Source organism: Elephas maximus, chromosome 3 (assembly GCF_024166365.1).
Source record: "Elephas maximus indicus isolate mEleMax1 chromosome 3, mEleMax1 primary haplotype, whole genome shotgun sequence".
Classification (NCBI taxonomy): domain Eukaryota; kingdom Metazoa; phylum Chordata; class Mammalia; order Proboscidea; family Elephantidae; genus Elephas; species Elephas maximus.
Window position 1 is genome coordinate 179341830 of NC_064821.1, and position 20386 is coordinate 179362215.

General features: G+C 35.8%; 1 protein-coding gene across 2 annotated transcripts in view; it reads left to right on the top strand.

Moving 5' to 3' along the window:
• Window positions 1-20386, top strand: part of COL11A1 (collagen type XI alpha 1 chain) — a 257545-nt gene that overhangs the window by 113132 nt on the left and 124027 nt on the right. For both annotated transcript variants that reach the window (XM_049880227.1, XM_049880228.1), the window contains 10 exons: window positions 1294-1347; window positions 1774-1818; window positions 2082-2135; window positions 2651-2695; window positions 9701-9754; window positions 10920-10964; window positions 12320-12373; window positions 12454-12498; window positions 17964-18017; window positions 19685-19792. In XM_049880227.1, coding sequence (XP_049736184.1) covers window positions 1294-1347; window positions 1774-1818; window positions 2082-2135; window positions 2651-2695; window positions 9701-9754; window positions 10920-10964; window positions 12320-12373; window positions 12454-12498; window positions 17964-18017; window positions 19685-19792 — 558 coding nt within the window. The remainder of the gene's footprint in view (window positions 1-1293; window positions 1348-1773; window positions 1819-2081; window positions 2136-2650; window positions 2696-9700; window positions 9755-10919; window positions 10965-12319; window positions 12374-12453; window positions 12499-17963; window positions 18018-19684; window positions 19793-20386) is intronic.

The following is a 20386-nucleotide window of genomic DNA, read 5'->3' on the forward strand; positions in this document are numbered from 1 at the left end:
ATGAGAGGGGGAGGGAGGGAGGGTGGGAGAGGGTTATGTACTGATTAGTTAGTAGATAAGAACTACTTTAGCTGAAGGGAAGGACAATGCTCAATACAGGGAAGGTCAGCTCAACTGGACTGGACCAAACGCAAAGAAGTTTCTGGAATAAACTGAATGCTTTGAAGGTCAGTGGAGCAAGGGCGGGGGTTTGGGGACTATGGCTTAAGGGGACTTCTAAGTCAATTGGCAAAATAATTCTATTATGAAAACATTCTGCATCCCACTTTGAAATGTGGCATCTGGGGTCTTAAATGCTAACAAGCGGCCATCTAAGATGCATCAACTGGTCTCAACCCACCTGGAGCAAAGGAGAATGAAGAACACCAAGGTCACACGATAACTATGAGCCCAAGAGACAGAAAGGGCCACATGAACCAGAGACTTACATCATTCTGAGACCAGAAGAACTAGATGGTGCCCGGCCACAACCGATGACTGCCCGCCCTGACAGGCAGCACAACAGAGAACCCCTGAGGGAGCAGGAGAACAGTGGGATGCAGACCCCAAATTCTCATAAAAAGACCATACTTAAAGGTCTGACTGAGACTAGAGGAATCCCGGCGGTCATGGTCCCCAAACCTTCTGTTGGCCCAGGACAGGAACCATTCCCGAAGACAACTCATCAGACATGGAAGGGACTGGACAATGGGTTGGAGAGAGATGCTGATGAAGAGTGAGCTACTTGTATCAGGTGGACACTTGAGACTGTATTGGCATCTCCTGTCTGGAGGGGAGATGGGAGGGTAGAAAGGGTTAGAAACTGGCAAAATTGTCATGAAAGGAGAGACTGGAAGGAGGGAGCAGGCTGACTGATTAGGGGAAGAGTAAGTGGGGAGTATGGAGTAAGGTGTATATAAGCTTATATGTGACAGACTGACTTGATTTGTAAACTTTCACTTAAAGCACAATAAAAATTATTTTAAAAACACACACACATAAAAATATAATAGTACTGTGATGAACATCCTTGCAAAAAAAAAAAAAAATTCCCAAGTGATTTGTATGTAAATTTATAGAATCAGAGATACACAGTTTCGTACTAAAAACTCATGGTTATCCATTCTGGCTTTTGGATTGGCATAAACACTTGAAATTAATGTTAGATAAAAATGATAATTTAAACACCATCTTCTGGATGTTAAGAGATGTACAAGTGTTTTTACTCAAAAGATCACATTGTGCTTCCCAAAGCCCCAGAACCCTTTTTTTTTTAAATGAGATATGCTTTTTCTTCCCCCCCCCCCTTTCTAGGGTCCAAGAGGTTTGCTGGGACCAAGGGGAACTCCAGGACCCACAGGGCACCCTGTATGTATTGCTGGAAACATTGAGAATTTTCTATTGAAAATATGTTAACAGACTATATAAGCCCTGGAGGTCATGAAAACTTCAGTGGACAGCCAGGTGTTTACAGCCTTGTTATATTCTAAGATCTAATGTTCACAATGCTGCCCACTGGTTTCCGTGATCTTTCCTTACCCCACCCTTCTTTCTTTTTACCTCTCTTTTGGTTTATTTTTCTTCATGCCGAATTCCCAGCATTCAATGGAAAATGCTGCCAAAATGGATCAGGATAGCATAGGCCTTATCTTTTATCTCTCTCCCATTCAATCCTAAAATGATTTTAAGTCATCCTAGACTAGTGCCTGTCATGCTGTTAGGTTAGGTTTTTTTCATTTTTTGCTGTAGCATCTAAACTTATCCATACTTTTTTTTTTCTTTTTCTTTTTGAAGGGTATTGCAGGTGTAGACGGTCCCCCAGGTCCAAAAGGGAACATGGTATGTAGAAAACATCCATAAAATAACTCATCTCTGCAATCTGAGCTTTAACAAACCATTTTTCTTGCTAATCTAAAATAAGCATTTCTTATATTTTGCTGAGTAGTTTCTGCTAACATTAATAATTGGTAAGATTTTTCCAGATTCTCTAGAGGGAAAATTGATTTAAAGGCTATTTTTCAGTTCAGAAATAAGAAAAAAAAAAAAAAAAACTTTTATGTAAAACAGCCCCATTAAAGACTCTTTATGTTTTCCTATGACAGGGTCCCCAAGGCGAGCCTGGACCGCCAGGTCAGCAAGGAAATCCTGGACCTCAAGTAAGTCTAAGCCACTGCAGCTCCTTTGAGATAACAGGGTAAGATGGTATCTTTTTACCAGAAAATTGACAGCCTCAGCATTTTCTATATAGGCCTAAAAATCTTTAAATTGTGATTGTAGGAAGATTGTTTTTCTTTTCTTTTTTTTATTTAAGCAAACTTGCAGAGGCCCCTTTCTTCCAAGAGAAAAATGAGTCATTCAGTGTTCATGGAATGCCAGCAGGAGCAGCCACACCTGCAGGAGAGCTCTGAATAGGATCACATTTCAGTCCCATTGCCAAAAGAGTAGCTCGTGTAAAACTTCTCACGGTGTCACGGTGTTCCAAAACTTTTGGGGGGTAGGGGAAAACATGTATATATGTATATATATATATATATTAAAAAACCCAGTGCCATCGATATATATATCTCCTCATAATTGATTTAATGAGAAACGGAAGTCTAATACTTTACTACTTGAAAGCATATTCTTGTGATGTGATTCCTGACCTGTGAAATAAATTCTTTCAAAACAGGGTCTTCCTGGTCCACAAGGTCCGATCGGTCCTCCTGGTGAAAAAGTAAGTTACTCTGTTGTTCATGTAAAGTCTGGTGAACAAATTCGGGTTCATAACCATAGGCAAGTGTAAGGCCTGCCTTCTGTTTTGATAAGATGTCTAGATGGCTCAGCATGTACGGAATTAATCTGGCGTTAAACCATGAGTGTACCGTGTGAGGAGAATTCATTCATTCGTCCCTGAATTGTGAATGATAAGAGTTTGCAGAACTTCTATTTGAACAGCTTCCAAGTGTGACATTCTCATCTATATTAATTTCAGAAACATATTGGTATGAGTGAATGTTTTCTCTTTATTTGAGTTCTCCTTTTCATTCTCCTTATTTAAAAAAATGTAATTGGGTTTGCTTGTGACAGGGTTTTTAGCAAGATCTGATGAAGGGAAAATTGTGAAGTTGTCATTACCACCGTTTAAGTGATGTTCTCGTTAATAACTCAGTATCTGGATCAAAACAAGAATAAGTCTTTAATAAAGAGATGTCTTTTTCCCTGATCTCCTCTGCCGGGTTCCCCAAGTAATGTTTCCTGTCCCTGTAGTTGCAGTGCAATTGCTAGGTGATTCTTTCTAACATGTTTTTTAATTTCTTATTCTTGCTGATTTTTATGAACATATGATTATTTTAAAATTAATAGCATCAGTGAGGTATAATTGCCTCTCATAAAAATTCACTTGATGTGTACAACTCAATAATTTTTAGTACATTTATAGTGTCGTAAAACTTTCACCGTAATCTAATTTTAGATTTACAGCACCCCAGAAAGAAACATCACGTCCGATTACAGTCACTCCCATTTTCTACCTTCACACCCAGACAACCACAGATCCGTTTTCCTTTGTTATAGGTTTGCCTTTTATGAACATTTCATAAGAATGAAATCATAGAATATGTGGCTGTTGTGTCTGGCTTCTTACATTTTGCATAATGTTTTTAGGTTTATTTGTGTTCTAACATGTATTAGTACTTTCTTCCTTTTTATTGCTGAATAGTTTTCCATTGATTAGATATACTACATTTTTTTCTTTTCTCCAGTTGAAGGATATGTGTGTTGTTTTCACACTTTGGCTATTATGAATAGTGGTGACATGAATATTTGCATACAAGTCTTAGGATAGACGTATTTTTTGATATCTATCAAAAAATATAGAAGTGGAATTTCTGGGTTATATGATAAATTTATGTTTAACATTTTGAGAAGCTCCCAAATAGTTTTCAAAAGAGGTGGCTCCACAGTAGTCAAAATAGCCTGGTACTGGTACAACAACAGGCACATGGACCAGTGGAACAGAATTGAGAACCCAGATATAAATCCATCCACATACGAGCAGCTGATATTTGACAAACGACCAGTGTTAGTCAACTGGGGAAAAGATAGTCTTTTTAACAAATGGTGCTGGCATAACTGGATATCCATTTGCAAAAAAATGAAAGAGAACCCATACCTTACACCATGCACAAAAACTAACTCCAAGTGGATCAAAGACCTACACATAAAGACTAAAACGATAAAGATCATGGAAGAAAAAATAGGGACAACCCTAGGAGCCCTAATACAAGGCATAAACAGAATACAAAACATTACCAAAAATGATGAAGAGAAACCAGATAACTGGGAGCTCCTAAAAATCAAACACCTATGCTCATCTAAAGTCTTCACCAAAAGAGTAAAAAGACCACCTACAGATTGGGAAAGAATTTTCAGCATGACATCTCTGACCAGCGCCTGATCTCTAAAATCTAATGATTCTGCTAAAACTCAACCACAAAAAGACAAACAACCCAATCAAGAAGTGGACAAATGATATGAACATGTACTTCACTAAAGAAGATATTCAGGCAGCTAATAGATACATGAGAAAATGCTCTCGATCATTAGCCATTAGAGAAATGCAAATTAAAACTACTATGAGATTCCATCTCACTCCAACAAGGCTGGCATTAATCCAAAAAACACAAAATAATAAATGTTGGAGAGGCTGCAGAGAGATTGAAACTCTTATACACTGCTGGTGGGAATGTAAAATGGTACAACCACTTTGGAAATCTATCTGGCGTTTTCTTAAAAAGTTAGAAATAGAACTACCATACAACCCAGAAATCCCACTCCTCGGAATATACCCTAGAGAAATAAGAGCCTTTACACGAACAGATATATGCACACCCATGTTTATTGCAGCTCTGTTTATAATAGCGAAAAGCTGGAAGCAACCAAGGTGTCCATCAACGGATGAATGGTTAAGTAAATTGTGGTATATTCACACAGTGGAATACTACACATGGATAAAGAACAGTGACGAATCTGTGAAACATTTCATAACATGGAGGAACCTGGAAGGCATTATGCTGAGTGAAACTAGTCAGAGGCAAAAGGACAAATATTGTATAAAACCACTATTATAAGATTTTGAGAAATAATATAAACTGAGAAGAACACATTCTTTTGTGGTTACAAGGGGGGGAGGGAGGGAGGGTGGGAGAGGGTTATGTACTGATTAGTTAGTAGATAAGAACAACTTTAGCTGAAGGGAAGGACAATACTCAATACTGGGAAGGTCAGCTCAACTGGACTGGACCAAAAGCAAAGAAGTTTCGGGGATAAACTGAATGCTTCAAAGGTCAGCAGAGCGAGGCGGGGGTTTGGGGACTATGGCTTAAGGGGACTTCTAACTCAACTGGCAAAATAATTCTATTATGAAAACATTCTGCATCCCACTTTGAAATGTGGCGTCTGGGGTCTTAAATGCTAACAAGTGGCCATCTAAGATGCATCAATTGGTCTCAACCCACCTGGATCAAAGGAGAATGAAGATCACCAAGGTCACACGATAAGTATGAGCCCAAGAGACAGAAAGGGCCACATGAACCAGAGACTTACATCATCCTGAGACCAGAAGAACTAGATGGTGCCCGGCCACAACTGATGACTGCCCTGACAGGCAGCACAACAGAGAACCCCTGAGGGAGCAGGAGAACAGTGGGATGCAGACCCCAAATTCTCATAAAAAGACCAGACTTAATGGTCTGACTGAGACAGGAAGAATCCCGGCGGTCATGGTCCCCAAACCTTCTGTTGGCCCAGGACAGGAACCATTCCCAAAGACAACTCATCAGACATGGAAGGGACTGGACAATGGGTTGGAGAGAGATGCTGATGAAGAGTGAGCTACTTGTATCAGGTGGACACTTGAGACTGTGTTGGCATCTCCTGTCTGGAGGGGAGATAGGAGGGTAGAGAGGGTTAGAAACTGGCAAAATTGTCACGAAAGGAGAGACTGGAAGGAGGGAGCAGACTGACTCATTAGGGAGAGATCAAGTGGGAGTATGGAATAAGGTGTATATAAGCTTACATGTGACAGACTGACTTGATTAGTAAACGTTCACTTAAAGCACAATAAAAATTATATAAAAAAAAAAAGGGTGGTGGCTCTATTCTTCCTTCAGCAATGTATGAGGTTTCAGTTTCCCCACCTCTTCACCACTACTTGTTATTGCCTGTCTTTTTAATTATGGTCTTTCTTATGTGTGTGAAGTGGCAACTCATTGTGATTTTAATTTTCAAGTCCTTAATAACTGATGATGTTCACCATCTTCTCAAGTGCTTGTTGGCCAGTCCTGTATCTTATTTGGTCAAATATCTACTCATATCTGTTGACTATTTTTTAATTGGGTTTTTTATCTTTTTACTATTGAGGACTACGAGTTGAACATATCAAATTTAAGTGGTCTTTAAAGTAGATTTTTCTGTGTATACCTTCTATATGGTTGCCTATATGGGAGTACTACTGGAAAATGGCCCACATATTTGGGCTGTTAGACCCCAAATGTCATTTTCAAACTTCACTTTGGGTCAGAGATTCTAATCTGGGCCACTCTTAGCATATTTTGGTTTAGCCTGTCATAAACATACTGTTAAAAAAAGAAAAAAACCTGTTGCCATCGAGTCGATTCTGACTCATAGTTACCCTATAGGACAGAGTAGAACTGCCCCATATGGTTTCCAAGGAGCGGCTGGTGGATTCAAACTACTGACCTTTTGGTTAGCAGCTGTAGCACTTAACCACTGTGCCACCAGGGTTTCCAAACATACTGTATTTACTATAAATTGAACTGGAGGGATGTCACTGTAAAATTTCTAGTATGATTTTATCATTTATGCACTGAGGTCCTAGGAGGAGGAATGTGCTCTTAAAGGAAACTGGCATGTCTGAGTCCCCTTTGTTGAGACAAAGGTAAAACGCAGGATCTGGTTCACTTCACTTCTTGCGCTAAGCACAGAGTTGTCTTAAGTATATGCTGATTCTGCCTCGCCTCTGAACTTTTTACATATGCAGTCAAAGGTACAAAGACAATCTCTTTCAACCAAAATTAGAAGGAACTCAAGGCATGAGGAAGACATTTTATTTATATTGCATCTTAGTATTGTACATCTTTTATTGTATCAGCGGTATTGTATATTGGATATTCCATCAATATTACCTTTTTTTCTTTTTAGGGATACTGTGATCTGTTTATTTGGGCTCAGTTTTTTTTTAGGCTTATCTACAAAAACCTTAGTGAATAATGAATTTTCAGTCAAGTCACATTGTTATCTAACACTTAATGAATTAACTAATGCCATAAATTTCTAAAAACTTTGATATTTTTGTCTAAAGTTTGTATAGCCTAAGTTTGTGTTATATTTGCTATAAAAATACTTTATAAAGTTTAACTATATTATTTTCTCTGATATTTTGATGACAATATACTGAATATTTCCTAATATTTATTTATGAACTTAGAATTTATGTCACTGACGTATGTCACTTTAAAGAAAACAAATGGTATTGTGTTCCTCTATGAGCTCAGTGTAACATAGCAAGACACAAATTCAACACTAGTTAAAGAGAGGGGCTTTGGAGACATGGATAAGAACCCGAGTTCAAATTGCTGTTGGATAATTTCCCCAAATACTGTGATGATGATATTTCAAGAATTGAAACTTAAAGTGGATAACATATATAATCACTAGCATAGGAACAATCGATACATTTTAGCTACTTTAATAAAATCTGAAGAAGTCCCTGGAGAGCAAACAGTTAAGCATTTGACTACTAACAAAAGGTTGGTGGTTTGAACTCACCCAGAGGTGCCTGAGAAGAAAGGCCTGGCGATTGGCTCCCAAAAGGTCACAGCCTTGAAAACCCTATGGAGCACGGTTCTACTGTGACACACATGGGGTCACCCTGAGTTGCAAGTGACTTAACTGCAGCTGGTTTGGTTTTTGGTTTACTAAAATCTGAAAAACATGATGCTCATTCGTTCAAATTTATTTCTCCCCTGGAAGTTAAGGAAACAGACAGACTCATGGATCTTTCATTCTAAGAGAAGGATTTATTATAACTTGATTTGAAAAATCATTTGGCTTTAATATTTCTCTTTTACCCTAAGATATACAGTAACAAAAATAGTCTAGTATTCTCTACAAAGTCATTGCCATAAAAATAATACAGCTGCTGATAATAATAATGAATAGAGTAGCTCTGTGTTCATGCTATGTATTTTGTTTTGAAGAAATAAGACCACTGTTTTGAGAGCAAGAGATAATTTAAGTGACAAATATTGCCACGAAAACTTTTAGTGTTTTATAATAGTTATTACATAATGTTAAATTTCTTGACTAAATATCTTTTCAGAGTGCTGAAGGGGATTGAAACTTTTAAATCCTTTAAATTAGATACAAGTAATCTCCGTTATAAAGTGTAAATGGTTCAATATAAAGAAGCACCATGATTTAAATGAGGTTTTCTTATACAAATCTGTCATATTTGTATAAGAATACAATGCTTATCGTAAATACTTTCTGAGAATCCAAAACCAAAAAGCCAAACCCAGTGCCGTTGAGCCGATTCTGACTCATAGAGACCCTATAGGACAGGGTAGAACTGCCCCATAGAGTTTCCATGGAGCACCTGGCGGATTTGAACTGCTGACCTTTTGGTTAGCAGCGGTAGCACTTAACCACTACGCCACCAGGGTTTTGGAATAGAAAACCCTACAAACCATGTCCATCATCTAGGGTTGCTAATGTATCTTTGCTCTTTCAATTGTTTCTAAATTCTAGGTAATTACTTGACAAGTAAACAATTATGGTTTATTCTCTGAAGATACAACATTAATTATTTTCAGGAGAACGATTTTTTCTTCCCCCAAAAGGGTCCACTCCTTGCAATAGTGACTTTTACCATGTTCTAAACTTAGCAATGGTAATAAATTAAATAAGATTTTAGACCTTCTATGATTATGCCTGGATTACAGTAATATGTGGAATGACTAGGTATTTTGTCGTTATTTGATAGTTTCATGTTACAAAAAAAGTCAAAACCAAAACCATTATCATCGAGTTGATTCCAGGTTCAGAGTAGAACTGCCCCATAGGGTTTCTTTCCAAGGAGTGGCTGGTGGATTTGAACTGCCAACATTTTGGTTAGCAGCTGAGCTCTTAACCACTGCACCACTAGGGGTCCACTTTCATATATTAGGTTGTGCTTTTTTTATAACCAAATATTAGATTAATTTTTCATTTCCTATGCCACATTATAACTCATATTTCTTAAAATATTTTGATAATTTTTTTAGCATTTTATCCATGTTACTTAGTAAGTTCTTGAATTGTCACCTGTTGATATTATTGAGGAAAATATCCAATATTTACTTCTTTAATTATACAAATCAATTTATTCAAAACCTATATTGTTTCTCTTTTTATCATCTAAGTTCCACCTTATTGTGGCGTTCAAAAACTAATCTATTAACTTAAAAAAAGACACATTTATGACTGTTCAGTTGGATGAAACCCAGCATGTTTTGACATCTGGTAAATTTGGTTTTGTTTGTATGTTATTTTTTGCAGTTAATCTGTTGGAAAGTTCTTTAAATGCTTTTTATTTGTAGTAAAATTCAGTGACTAAGAGGTCAGAGTTTTTCATATTTTCATTTTTTAAATAAAATATTCTCTTTTTATATTTGATTAGGGACCACAAGGAAAACCTGGACTTGCTGGACTTGCTGGTGCTGATGGGCCTCCTGTAAGTAACAATTACTTGGTCATGAAAATGTTGGTCTATTATCTTCAAATATTGACTTTACATGTGTTTTAGCAATAATTATACACAGTCATTAATAAAAGCAAATTTAGCCAGTAATAAAACATTGATCTCTTTAAAAGTCCATTTCATCATGTCACTTGAGTATTGTAAAACCTTTAGTGAGCTTGCAGTGGCCTTTGGATACACTCATTTTGGCACTCTAGGCCAGACCTCCCCAGAACCGCATATTTTCCTATTTCCTCATGTACCGTCAGCAAACAGATCTCCTTACTTTTCTCTCGGCATGCCCTAAGCTTTTCCATCTCTATGCTTTTCCTATGTCCTTTATTTCAGAGAACGCATTTCACCATTTTCTCCTCTTTTTCGAACTACATTTTTTAGTAGTCCATGTAAAGCTTCTCACCATTTATAAATCTCCTCAGACATCTTCCATGATGATTCCTCAGCCTTCAGGGACTTCCTCCTTCTTTGGAAATATAGAACTCATTATTTAAGGTATTCTTCATGTAGTCATAAATAATATAATTATGAAATACCCAGTTGTTTTTAAAATTTTTATTTTATCTTTTTTGCTTCAAACCACTTTATCAGATTTTTGAGGTCCATAACACAGGAATTCTCTTTCTGCCTCTACTCGTTCTTATTAAGTATAATTTTGATACAGCAGCTGTGCATTTCTACTTACTGAATCCCAATAACTTGATTATTAACATTATTAGTATTTATGATCTTGCTATATTTTCAGATGTCTCATTCACACAGGTGCCTTTTGAAGAGGCATTTATGATCATTAGATCAGAATGCAAAATAGAAGTCAATTTAAATACACTCATGTAAGACCCTCTTTGAGGCTGGGGTTGCATTTTTAATGAACAATAATGCATATCGATTTATTTGCTTTTCCCAAGTTCTGTCAGATTTAATGAATTTACATTCATTAACTATAAGATCATTATATTTCCTTCCAAGGGCCATAACTTCCAGTGCTATTTATAGCCATATACATTGATGCAAAAAGGTTCAACCTTTTTTAAAACATGAAGGGTAAGATCTAAATAGATTTGAAAAAATAATTTTTCATAGTGCTTTATAAATGCTACCATTGATATTGCACCTAACCAGTATATATTTTTTCTAAACATAGGGCCACCCTGGAAAGGAAGGCCAGTCTGGAGAAAAGGGTGCTCTGGTATGTTATAGCGTATCTATTTACATGTCCTACTACTTTATTGCCAAGAGAAAATGCCTTCATTTGGTCATCTCTACATTTTTCTCTGGAAACCCTGGTGGTATAGTGGTTAACTACTATGGCTGCTAATCAAAAGGTTGGCAGTTTGAATCCACCAGGAGCTCCTTGGAAACTCTTTGGGGCAGTTCTACTCTGTCCTATAGGGTCGCTATGAGTTGTAATCGACTCAATGGCAATGGGTTTGGGTTTTTTTTGTTTTTGGTATATTCTTATCTGTTTATATAGGGGCATGAGTATTAGAAAATAAGTACCAGGAAATAGTCCATCTTTACTTGTAAATATTTGTTTACTTTCTAAAGAATTTTTGCTAACTAACATTTAAATATAGTGTCCATATAGTTTTTTGTTTAGTGTATAAGAAACAGTTATATCTTAGATAGATAACTTTTAATTTTGTATTAGGAGTTTTATACATTTGACTGCCTTCCCTGTTTTTTTAAAAAATATTCTCATGGTCAGGGCTAGATCCACATCCTCAAATGTACTGTGTGTGAGATGAGTGACCATAAATGATGACAATAAAATAGAACAAGAATTATTGAGTGTCAATTAAATTATGAATGTTACCCCAATTTTATCTTCATTAATTACTTTCTGGTAATCTTTAACTAAGAGGAACATACCTTTAAGAGCCATGATTATCAATATATCTAAATAAAATATCAAAATAAATGCTTATTCAATATTAATACTGTTTTCAACTGAAATAACAGGGTAAGATCATTTTCGTTTAGAGTTGCTAGTTTTACATACTTATTAAAATAGCACTAACATTCTTAGCATTACCATAGAAATGAGAAATTATATTCTGTATATTTATATCTTTAAATAGACTAGGGAAATGAAGCCAGGTGTAGAAAATACATAATTTTGACCATATTCTTAATGATGTGAATGCTACGAATTTATACAAGTTTTTATGAAAAATTATTGAACCTGATGTTTAAGCTATAATTACGTATCGTAGACATTGAGCACATTGTATGTTTTTGGTTTTAAAAGATTATGTATTAGTTATCTGAGGGTTTACATTGCATTATATAGTTGTAACATTTACCTTACTGCCCATTTAAGGTATTTTAACACGATACATAATAAGTTTCAAGCAGGTAGTACTGGTCAGAGATTTTGTTTACCATATCTAGAAATAAATGATAAACTACCTAAGAAATCTTTACCCACATTGATAGTTGAAATATACCATATTTTTATAGGTTATTTAGTAAACTTATACTATGTGAATGAGTAACATTTTCAGTGTATTATACATTTAAACTGCAACGGGTATTTTTCAGGGTCCTCCTGGTCCACAGGGCCCTATTGGTTATCCTGGTCCTCGAGGAGTAAAGGTAAATGTTAATTTTTTCCATATTATTTAATGTCAGTGTGAAATGTTATAGTCATTTAATCCTTCTATTTTATTCCTTAGGGAGCAGATGGTGTGAGAGGTCTCAAAGGCTCAAAAGGTGAAAAGGTAAATATAAACATTTAAGTGATTTTAATTTGCTATGCACCTATTACAACTAAAATTTAAATTTATTCAACAGATATTTATCAAACATACACTAAGTGATTACTACATACCAGGCAATGCCAGTCTAACTTAATGTCGCACCTCCTGGAAACATCTTTTTATTTATTTATTTTTTTTAAATAATATCCTGTATCCTGTGGTGAGGGCTGAGTTACAGAACAAAAGTGATAGTATGTCCTAAACAGATTTAGTCTTGCATCCATTTTTTCCTTACATGTGTTTAGTTTCTGTAAGTCAAAGTTTTGGCCTCATGAATGATCTGATAGAGGGGTTGAACAATATTTAGATGTATACCTATCAGGGGAATATTTATTCTCTTTTTTCTCTACTGAAATCCCCCAAATTCATAACTTGAAATGCAGTGCAAAGCATGAAAGTTAGAACAACCCTAAATCAGTTGGGGGATGAAGAAGTCTTCTGATGTGATAGTGCATGTAAAGGAAAAGAATTAATAAGAAGGAAATAAGGATTAAAACCAGGCAGAGGTATAAAAGAATGCATCTTATATTATGCATAAATATAGCATATTTTATAGGGCAGCTTATAGTTTAATTGGCATTGAATGAAGAATGTGAAATTCAGATGTCTTCATAAAAATGTTTAATGTGAGCGTAGGCCCCCAAATCCTTCACAGATTATGTTGAAATGCAAAGAGATTGGCATTACTCAGTATTAGATTAATTCTTACCATGAAATTTTATTAAAAAATAAAAAACAACACATAAGAGTTATAAAATATTTGCAGATTCAGTGAGCTATATATGGAATATTAACTACTGATGTCAAGTATAACTGTTTGGTTCTATAGTCATAATGTAATCAAAAGTATCTTGAGTGGATTTGGTATAAATAAGGAATGAATAGCAAGACGGGATGGATTTATTATATCCATTAGAATTTTTTTTTTTTTTTCCTGGAGAAACACATATAAACTACTGTGACACCATAAAAGTATGCAGCTATATTTTCAGTTTTACCTTATGAAACATCAGTGGTGCATTTTGAATTAATTTAGCTACTTTGGTGATAATCCTAGTTCTTTCTGATCATCACAGATGAACTTCAGGGTAGATAGTGGCTTGCTGAATTGACAGCTGACCTCAATGATGGTTCAGATGTATTGAACTTGGACTCATTTGTAGGTTGCCTGTGCTAAAAGAAGTGTTGTTTTTTTTTGGATTTTTTCTTGTTAAGATGTTTAAGTATCAATTAAATTTATTTGCTCTGGAATTAAAGCCCATCAAGGATTTTTTTTTTTTTTTTGAGGGGGATGAGTTTTCAAAAAGGAGTATAATTGGAGTGGGCATGTTGTGACCTGCTGGAAGGAGGGGTAGTTGCCAAGTGACAGTAGTAGATAAAATTACAGTTAACTCTTTCATGGACACATTATTATTATCGTCATTTTGGACTTTTTGATGATACTGTTTTTTGCCTAAGGGAGTGGATGCTGAATCATTATTTGTTGGTAGTTTTTGTTTTTTATTATTATTATTATTTGAAAAAATGGGGTGCTTTTTTTTAATTGCCAGCAGGACATATGAGACCCATTCCACAAAGCACTTCATACACATTACACAGGGATGCATAAGTCCCATGGCATACCCCACATCCTGGTAATGCTTAAGCCATAAAATAACTTACTCAGCTTTCCAAAAATACACCCAAAACACTAAATAAACATTGCACTTGCCGCACGTAATTGTTATCAGTTTGATTTAGAGTGGGCCCTATTGGTACCATGTTCCATGAAGCACACCACACAGGTGGGACACACCGGTCCCAGGGCCCAGGAAGAGTATCGCAAACTGTTTTCACCCCAAAAATAACTCATTTACTTGAATATTTTTGAATGCCAGTGATCATACCTTTCCAATAACACAAAGGAAATAGTAAACATACTTGTAAGCCTTGTCTAGCTGTACAGAAGCCAAAAGACACAAAAGTTTCACACAAACACTCCTCCTGGAAGCATCCCCTCATACAGATAGCTCTCAACACTCAAACGTGGCACAGACCAACTTCCTTGTTTTTTAAGCAGTTGCACCAGTATCCACCATGACACCAGAACACACTAAAGTGGCTCAAATGCTTGCCAGTAAACCTCCAGGGATGGAAAATATAACACTGGCATATGTTTTCCATGGCCCATCAGGCAGTGGTTAAGGAGAAATATGTGAGGAGAAACCCACACAGGGGAAAAAAAAAATATATATATATATATATATATATATATATTGCTTATGTATAGGAAAACTTGAGTTTATTTGTTGTTTTGAATTGTGTGTAGTCTCAGGAGAAATAAATAGATATGGGGGAAAAAAAATGGGAATCAAAAGTTTTAGATTCTAGTTCTCATACTAACCAGACATGCAGGCTGAGGAGAATGGTTCACTTTCCCTGAGCCTCATTTTAAGTCTGCAAAATAAGGAGATTGTCCAAAAATATCAGTAACTTTTTTCCACCCAGTATACCAATCAAATTATATTACTTATACGGATTTAGAAAAATTCTATATAAATATTAATGGAAGCTTTTTTTTTAATGATAAATATTTTCCCGATTTTCAAACTCTGTGAAGCATCATTAAGCCCTAATGAATTTTTAGTGCACATTATTTACTTTATTTTTCTGGGTATGCATTATAATTGACCACATTTATCTCATGAGAGGTACAGAAGGAAATTGAAACTTTTTTTTTCCTTTATATATAATGACGTTACACTGTTAACCAAAGGTAAAATAGCAAGTTCATACATTGGCTGGGATTACTATTTTCTGTTTTTGAAGACTCAGATTTGTTCCTTAGACTTGAGGCAACACCACCCAATAAACTCAATGGTGTAGGTGAATTCTTCTTTTAGTTATGTATCTTCTAAAACTGTTGTCTTTTTTTTTTTTTAGGGACAAATTGAAATCTGGTAATATAGGACTGAAAGCTCAGTAACTTGATAGTGTTGCTTGTTAAAAAAATAATGCCATTTATTGAGAAGATATACCTAATAAATTTAAGAGTTGCCTAATTTTTTCTTTAATTGTGAATGTATTGAAAACAATAGCTTGACAGAAATAATATCCAGTTCACTGAGTTCTGTCTCCTAAAAAAGAAAATCTCTGCCTGAAACAATTCTAAAAACTTTTACTGATTTTTAGATATAGAGTGTAGTATTTTTTAAACTAAAGTTGGCAACTGTGTAATTACCATTCTCACAAGGGAGAAGGTAATGAAGACAATAGTCGATAGGAAGTTAAGTGGTTTTTTTCAGCCGTTAAGCCTTTGCCATTGCTCAGTTACCGAGTACAGAGAGAATTCTACTACCTTCAAGGCCTTGTTACCCACAGACTGTTGGAAATATCATGCTTTTTTGTCTTGAGGAAAACTTCTAGGCTTGTCAGACTTACTAAGGGTAGACAAGATATTAGTTTGGATCCCTTTTTCAGGTTCAGGCCTCACATTTCCATAATTACAGGTATTTTCTGGACTTACAACAAACTCACACTGAAGAATTATTTCCAAATGTTTGTTTTGTAAAAGTTTATTGAATAACATGGTTACTGAGGGTCAAAAATGTACTAGACACTGGAGATACAGAGGGGAGGCCTGGTGCTGCAGTGGTTGAAGTGCTCGGCTGCTAACGGAAAGGTTGGCAGTTCCAACCTACCAGCTGCTCGCAGGAGAATGATGTGGCAGTCGGCTTCCATAAAAGATTTATAGCCTTGGAGAAACCCTGTGGGACAGTTATACTCTGCCCTATAGGGTTGCTATGAGTCAGAATCAACTTGATGGCAATGGTTTGAAGATACAGAAGTTAATTAGGCATGATTCTTTCCTTCTACATTTAGTAGAAAAAAAGAACTATGATCTACTACAATCCCTGGTGGTGCAGTGGTTAAGAGCTCCGCTGCTAACTGAAAGGCTGACAGTTTGACTCCACCAGCCGCTCCTTGGAAACCCTATGGGGGAACTGTACTCTGACCTATAGGGTCGCTATGAGTTGGAATTGACTCAATGGCCATGGGTTAATGACCTACTAAGTGCAGGAGGGCACCTTGTTTCAATAATAAAAGTTTAGTGGGACCACATAGAATGGAGAAGTTAATTTTAGGAGGAGAAGTCTAAAGACAGGGAAAACTTTATAACAGAATTATGAGCCTAATCATAAAAGAAGAGTCAAGTCTCACCAGGTGAACAAAGATGGAAAGGGTTTGCTGGTTGTGGGCGAGTGGGTGGAGTAAACAACACAAGAAACACCAATGTAAGTGCAAGTAATTCAGGTTGCTGGAACTCAATCCCAAGGTCTTAGATGGGAAGTTAGAGTCAAACTTTATGACAAAAGATAAGACTGCTCAGGTTAACAAGGGCTAGACCATGGGGATCCTTATATCCATCATTAGCAATTTGGAACTACTGAAATACTTTAAAGTAAAAGCTAATATGTGATCAGTTTCATATTTTAGAGTGGTCATCCTGCCTGGCAGCAGGGTATGGAAGTAATGGGCCCATCATTCCTAGGTTTATTCTCATACTCAGCCTGACATGTCTTTTCTCAAACTCTTTACAAGTCATCTATTCATTCACCAACTACCAACTGAAATACCATCTCTCCCATCACACCTTTTCTCATTCACTTCTTGCCTCACAGGCTTCAGACAAAATCATCATCATCATCATCTCTTTCTGAACACCCATTCCACTTAATTACTGCAAATGCTCTACCTTCAGTTCTAATTGTTAAAACAAAAATCTCAAAACACTTCACAGTACTTAGAACAGACTAATTGCTCAGTTAATGCTATTCTATACATGAATGATTCTTGAAACTAGGAGTAAGGTTCTTGCTAAATGGTGCCTTGTTTCCAACATCTCTATTCTATATGTATGATGTCATGATGAAAAATGTCTATTTACTTGTAAAGGGTAATATTTGATTTGCTTATTATTCATATGAAAACAGATTGCAATATAGAGTAGTTGAGCTAATAACATTTATGTAAAATCCATGATACGAAAATTTTTAGATATAAGTTAGTAAATTAAGGGTAAAAATATTAGTGGTAACCCAAAGTGTGTGTAAAGTTACAATGACAATTATGTATGTATTTACTTTTTCTTTATTCAAATAAAGAACATACATGTTGTTATAAAAGCGTGGCTATTTCTACCATAAGATAGAGAAGATGTCATGACCCCATTTATGAAAAATTTCCTAGAATAACTTATAGCCAATAACTGTGAAAAGAATAGGAGGATCCTGTGACGAGGGTATGAAAGGAAGGTTGGAGTAAGGGTTAAGAGTTTTCACAACTAAGATTCACATTTCTCATAACAATTTTCCCGCATTATCATTGCTCATATTTTATAGAGCCATATTTAAACTGTGTATTTACTCTATGACTATATTTTTTAGGGCGAAGATGGTTTTCCCGGATTCAAAGGTGACATGGGTCTTAAAGGTGACAGAGTAAGTAAAAAGAAAATTTGTACTAATTCATGGAAATATATATATATATTCTCTTCTCTTTAAATATAGCAAAGGATAAGTGAAATATTTATACTGCCAGACAGTTTGCTCACCTGAGTTTTTATATGAATATTAGGAGTTTATTTTTGTGGAGATTATATATTGTCAGTTGTCTTTTAGATTTTATATTGTCTGTCTTTTAGATTTTATATTACATTTCCAATGCCCCTTTTAGATAGATATATAGATAGGTAGATAGATAGATAGATACAGATGTATAGTGTTTACTGACACAATTGTAGAAAATGATGCAATTAAAGAAGTAATTTGATAGGTGTGTTTTAAATTTTGTCATGTATAATGAGCTATACATAATTAACTATACTGACTGGAAGCCATATGTCTGCAACTGTCATGGATTTTCATTTTATGGTGGTCTTGAATTTTTAAATGTAATAATAGCATACTTCTTTTCTGGTGAAGGGCGTCTAGAAAACTAAGAAAAATATGAGTCACCTAAAACAAATTAAACATTTTATCAGGAATAGTTATTTTATAAATAACATACTAGTACTAATAAGTCTAAGAAAAAAGGACAATTCTTTGGGATATCTTTGTTTCCCTAAAATGCACATTAAGTCTGTATAAGATCAGAACAATAATTTACATATTCTGGTATCTGAGCAACTGGACCAATAAGCTATAAGGACATTATATATTGATGTTTTCGAGGATTTCATTTTACTTATATCCACAAACAATGCCACGGAAGCAGCAGTCAAGAAATCAGACAACATATTGCTTTGGACAAATCTGCTGCAAATAAGCTCATTAAAGTGTCAGAAAGCAAAGATGTCACTTTGAGGACTAAGGTATGCCTAACCAAAGCCATGGTATTTTTCAATTGCCTCATATGCATGCGAAAGTTGGGCAATGAGTAAGGAAGACCGAAGAAGAATTGATGCGTTTGAATTATGGTGTTGGCAAAGAATGCTGAATGTACCATAGACTGCTAGAAGAATGGACAAGTCTGTCTTGGAAGAATTACAGCCAGAATGCTGCTTAGAAGTGAGGATAGTGAGACTTCATCTCACATATTTTGGACATGTTATCAGGAGGGACCAGTCTCTGTAGAAGTTCAGCAAAAAAGAGGAAGACCCTCAACGAGATGGATTGACACAGTGGCTGCAACAATGGGCTCAAACATAGCAACAATTGTGAGGATGATGCAGGACCGGGCAGTGTTTTGTTCTTTTGTACATAAGGTTGCTATGAGTTGGAATGACACCTAACAACAATAACGACAACAATACCTTAAAGTCTAAAATAGAGATTTTTTCTTGTCTTCCAAACACTGATTTCCAAAGGTGCTATCTAATTTTGATTCTTATTTTTATCTATCTCTCTGCAACACAGACATATTAAAAACAATTAGATACACAGCAGCATCTGGCTTCTGTAGATTTTGAAAATGTCAGACTGTATTCATTTGTTTAGTCAGAAATGAAATGATTGAAGAAATCAAACACTTTTAAGTCCCTGTCATAAAAAAAAAATGAGTAAACAAATAGGAGTTGAAGAATACGACTTTTTGAAAAACTCGAATCTCTGCCATTCAGTATCCAAATACGTTATAGACTACAGAATGTTGTTACTCTGTGTTTCAGGGAGAAGTTGGTCAAGTCGGCCCAAGGGGAGAAGATGGGCCTGAAGGCCCCAAAGGTCGAGCAGGTCCAACTGGGGACCCTGGTCCTTCTGGTCAAGCAGGAGAGAAGGTTAGTAAACAACTGTAAATTTACAGGTCCTCTTGAAGATGATGCTTTGTTGTCATTTTACAATATGTTAATCACCCTTGTCAGAAATCTAGAGAATTCTGTCAAATTTGAAGCATTTCCATGTAGTTTTCTTAGTTCTAGCCCCTTTTGCTCTCCTTGACCACACAGGATCAGCCACTCTTAAATCTCTTCCACATTAAACCACTGATCAGTTCCCACCTAGCTGATCCAGACTCATGGCAATCCCACGTGTGTCAGAGCAGAACCGTGCACTCTAGGATTTTCAACTGCTAATTTTTTAGAAGTAGATCTCCAGGCCTTCTTCCTAGGCACCTCTGGGTAGACTTGAACTTCCAGCCTTTCGATTAGCAGCTGAATGTTTTAACTGTTTGCACTACCCATGGACTTTCCCATGTTAGTTGTTGAGAATTTGAGTGTGATTACAGACAAATGAAAGAATCAATAAAAAATGGTCTGTTTATTCATTTGTAACAAACACAGTCAACACAATCATACTTTGCCCCTCAAACCATCATGTACATTTTCTGCTTTTCCCACATAAACATGTATTTCCACAGAAAAAAAAAATGTTTT